Source organism: Apium graveolens, chromosome 7 (genome assembly GCF_009905375.1).
Source record: "Apium graveolens cultivar Ventura chromosome 7, ASM990537v1, whole genome shotgun sequence".
Lineage (NCBI taxonomy): Eukaryota > Viridiplantae > Streptophyta > Magnoliopsida > Apiales > Apiaceae > Apium > Apium graveolens.
The window spans coordinates 223,346,669-223,351,218 of record NC_133653.1 but is presented as its reverse complement, the minus strand read 5'-3'; the positions used below and the strand labels follow the sequence as shown (position 1 = coordinate 223,351,218).

Genomic DNA, 4,550 nt, shown 5'->3' with positions numbered 1-4,550 from the left:
TCCCCTGGACTCAAAAGGACATCCAAAAGCTTGCAGGATGCCTAGCAGCACTTCGGAGATTTATCCCAAAGTTGGCAGAGAAATGCCTGCCTTTCTTCGAGCTGTTAAAAGGAGCCCAGAACAAAAAGCTGATCGACTGGACCCCAGACTGCCAATCAACGTTTGAGGAAGTCAAGCGACATTTGATGAACCCGCCTATTTTGTCAAAAGCTAAGCCCGGGGAACCCCTTTATCTATACATTACAGCTGGAGAAAGAGCGGTATCTTCCGCACTCGTTCGGGAAGAAAATGGGACGCAGACCCCGGTATACTATGCAAGCCAAGTCCTGAAAGATGCTGAAACCCGGTACCCAAACTTGGAAAAATTCGCACTGGCTCTTGTGCACTCGAGCAGAAAGCTGAGACAATACTTCCAAGGCCGGGAAATCAGGGTAATCACTAATCAACCACTTCGCAAAATCATCCACAAACCAGACGCCTCCGAAAGGTTAGTCAATTGGGCAATCGAGTTGAGCCAGTTCAATATCAAATTTATCCCGAGGACAACCATAAAAGCCCAGACGTTGGCCGAATTTGTCATGGAATGCACCTTTCCGAAAGCCCCCGAGACGCCTAAAACCCGACCCAAGGGGGAAAGAGAGTCTAACAACCGGGATTCTTGGACATTACATGTTGATGGCTCGGCTACAGCCGAAAGGTCCGGAGCCGGCCTTATCCTCTCCAGCCCGGATGGATTCGCAATCCAGCAGGCCATTACCTTCGCCTTCAAAGCAACAAACAACCAGGCTGAATATGAAGCTCTACTCTCCGGACTCAGGTTAGCCAAATCCCTTGGAGTAAGGAATTTAACAATTTATAGTGATTCTCAGATTGTGGTAAGGCAAACCAACGGTGAATATGTTGCAAAAGATCCCAAATTGGCCCGGTATCAGGAAATGGTTAGAATAATCCTGGAAATCATCCCGGACTCAACCATCTTGCAGATAAACAGAGAGGAAAATGCGAAAGCAGACGAGTTGTCCAAGCTCGTCCAGAATACTTCAGATTTAAGCAGCTCGGTTTACTTCGAGGAGCTCGGAGCCCCCAGCACCGATCGGCCCGAAGTATTATGTGTTAGTATCCCAGAGAACTGGATGACTCCTTACATAGCCTATCTCAAGGACGGCACCCTTCCAGAAGATCAGAACAAAGCCCGGTAGCTCAAGTATAAGGCTGCACGCTTCTTTTTAGAAGACAATCAGTTGTACCGGAGAACTTTCTCTGCACCAACGTTAAAGTGCGTTGATCCGGATGAAGCGGATTATTGCTTCCGGGAGGTTCACGAGGGGATCTGCGGGGATCACCTTGCCGCTAAAGCTCTAGCCTACAAGGTCATCAGACAAGGCTATTATTGTCCAACAATCCACGCTGACTCAGTCGCCTATGTCAAGAAATGTAGCAAGTGCCATGAGTTCAGCAACGTACCAAAACAAGGTTCAAGCCTCCCTGGATCCGTTCTCTCCCCGATCCCATTTGTTGTTTGGGGAATTGACATCATGGGCCCCTTCCCTCAGGCAAAAGGGGACATTCGTTACGTTCTGGTAGCAATAGATTATATGACTAAGTGGGCGGAGGCTAAGGCTATGAGAACCATTAACCAGCAAGACTGCATCAAGTTTGTGGACATGATTGTAATGAGGTTCAGGATCCCGATGGTTTTAATCTCGGACAACGGGCCACAGTTCGTGGGTTCGGATTTTGAAGCCTATCTCAAAGACCTCGGGATAAGACACAAAAAAGCATCTGTTGCCCATCCACAAGGGAATGGATAGGTTGAGGTCACAAACAGAACCATACTCCGAGGTCTGGAAAAGAGACTGGAAGACTCTAAAAAGAACTGGCCGGATGAACACCCGAAGGTTTTATGGTCATACAAAACTACCTCCTGGATAGGAACCGGGGAGACTCCATTCAAGCTTGCCTACGGTACCGAAGCCCGATTACCAGTAGAGACCGGATCCCCTTCACATAGAGTGACCAACTTTGACGAGGTCTCCAATATAGAAGGCCTCAGAACCAACCTCGAACTCCTGGATGAAGTAAGAGATCGGGCCGTAGAAAAAATGGAAAGCTACAAGGAAAAAACAAAGCTTCACTTTGCGAAGAAGGCCAGGATAAAGGAATATGTGGCGGGAGACCTGGTGCTCCGGCACACTGAAGCCTCGGACCCAACTAATCAGGGAAAACTGCAACCGAACTGGGAAGGCCCTTATATAGTCAAGGAAGTGATCCGTCCGGGAACTTATAAGCTGAATTACCTCAGCGGAACAGAAGTCCCCAATACCTGGCATGGAACCCGTCTAAGGAAATTCTACTAGTAAGAAAAAGGTGCACACTCTGGGAACACCTCTACATTCATACTATGATATTTTGATGTAAGCATTATCCCCATTCACCCCAGAATGTAATTCTTGCTTTCAATATGAATGAAAAACTCTACTTTAAGCGTTCCATAGCTTAAATCAATTTCATTACGTTGCTCCTTTATTCGCCATCAAATTTAAATAAACACAGCCCATGTGTACTCAAATTTAAAATACTCAGCCTATGAGTATTCATAAAATTTTTATAAGTTAAAAATTTTACCCCATCCCGGGGTCCGCAAAAACACAGCCCATGTGTACTTTAAAAATTTCTATCAAATGGAAAGTAACCCCTACCCGGGGTCCTATAAAAACTCAGCCTATGAGTATTCATAAAATTTTTATAAGTTAAAAATTTTACCCCATCCCGGGGTCCGCAAAAATACAACCCATGTGTACTTTAAAAATTTCTATGAAATGGAAAGTAACCCCTACCCGGGGTCCTATAAAAACTCAGCCTATGAGTATTCATAAAAAAATTTTAAATTAAAAATTTTACCCCATCCCGGGGTCTACAAAAACGCAGCCCATGTGTGCTTAGGAAAATTCCTAACCATTCCTGAATTCCTACATTAGAAGTTTTAATATGCAAATTAAAACGAAGGAACAAAACACAATCACATTAAAACTACCCCGGGGAAACATACCCCGGGGGCATATCAAAAGCATTTAGATTACAAACAAGTTAAAAATAAAGTCAAAATGCTCAGTTCAGAATGGCTTAATTTAAAAACAAGAAAATAGAAATTACATGCCAAAACATGGCAAAGTCTTCAAGCTTCGACGGCAGAATCGGCGGGAGGAGAAGGAGGCTGCTCCGGGTCACCCTCTGGTACGGGAGGTTGTTCAGCAAGTGGAGATCCGGGGAAGGAAGGAACATTCCTAGAGGTCCCGGCACCGGACTCCTTCGCCTGGATGGCTTCTTTCTCCTGCTCCAGCCGAGTCTCCTCCTCAATGTACTTCTCCAGGAAGACATCAATGGTACCCTGGGGCTCTTCAACAAGATACTTAGAAGCAACATTCCAGCAGATCTGGATCTTCTCCAGGGCCTTGTCGTTCAGTTCTTCGAAGTATGCAGGAGTGCCCCGGAACCCTTCCAGAACCTCCTCGGGAGTGGGTCGGGCGGCAAGATCATCCATCAACTTCTGATTTTCAGTCCTCATCTCCCCGACAGAAGCCTCAGCCCGATCCTGCCTCTCCCGGATCTCGTCCAAAATCTTCTTATGAGCAGCAGCCTCCCTTGCACTCGCCTCCTTCAACTCCTGGATCTCCCGGGAGAGCCGCTCAGATTCAGTCTTGTAGACCTCGGCAGCATCATCCTTCGCCTGAAGGCTCCGGGTTATGCAAACCAGTCCAGCAACCCGGGAGTTAGCCTGAAAACATTATAAGTCATGATTAGGCAACGCAAATATAGGAACACAAGAAGAAGGCAAGAAAAAGGCTTACAGCAGTGATATCCTCCTGAAGCCCGACCAGGAAGTCGTCGAGAGGCTCCTTCCTGTACTTCTTTCTCTCCACCGTACTAGCATAGTTCTCAAACAGCTCCCTCCGGTGAGTCTCCGGGGTGAAACTAGTAAGTAGGGCCTTCAAAGTTTCCGGAGTATCCGAGCCAGGTCAACAGCAGCCTTCTTCGAAACTGGGCCCTCAGATACATCATCACCTTTGTCCCCGGACCCCGCGGGAGCACTCTTCCTCTTTCGGGGTGACGGAACCCTTATCACATCCCCTTGATGCACGTCCTCGACCCGGGGCTCGTTGATCACGATCGTTGTCCTCCCCGAACGAGACGGTGCCGCCTTTCAGGCCGCATCATCACCCTCACCAAGCTTCTTCTTCCCGGCGTCCAAGCTCGTCATTCCCCCAATCCTTCGCAGCTTGGCTGAGAGATCCTTAAGTTGGGCAGACATATTCGGGGGATAAGGAATTAACTTCGGAATACCTGAGAAGGATACAACAAATTATCAGTCCCGGATACAAGCAATCAAAGCTAAAGCAACAAAAATAACACTAAGGCAAATGACTTACATCCGGCAACATGCATGTTTTCATTGCTAGTAAAATAGTCCCGGGTCCACTGCGTCCCAAGTGCCCCACAGAAGGCATAAACCATCGCGAGAGCTGCTTGCCCGAGCCGCTGGACCGAAAACC

General features: G+C 47.4%; 2 protein-coding genes across 2 annotated transcripts; one reads left to right on the top strand and one right to left on the bottom strand.

Moving 5' to 3' along the window:
- Positions 1 to 1,535: 1,535 nt before the first annotated feature.
- LOC141674506 (uncharacterized) lies at positions 1,536 to 2,357 on the top strand. Its single transcript, XM_074481213.1, has 2 exons — positions 1,536 to 1,670; positions 1,812 to 2,357. The coding sequence occupies exons 1-2, from the start codon at positions 1,536 to 1,538 to the stop codon at positions 2,355 to 2,357; spliced, it is 681 nt and encodes a 226-aa protein (XP_074337314.1).
- An 818-nt stretch (positions 2,358 to 3,175) lies between these two features.
- LOC141674505 (uncharacterized) lies at positions 3,176 to 3,995 on the bottom strand. The gene is made up of 2 exons (XM_074481212.1): positions 3,849 to 3,995; positions 3,176 to 3,775 (listed from the first exon to the last, which is right to left on the bottom strand). The coding sequence occupies exon 2, from the start codon at positions 3,563 to 3,565 to the stop codon at positions 3,176 to 3,178; it is 390 nt and encodes a 129-aa protein (XP_074337313.1). The 5' UTR covers positions 3,566 to 3,775; positions 3,849 to 3,995.
- Between the last annotated feature and the right edge of the window lie 555 nt (positions 3,996 to 4,550).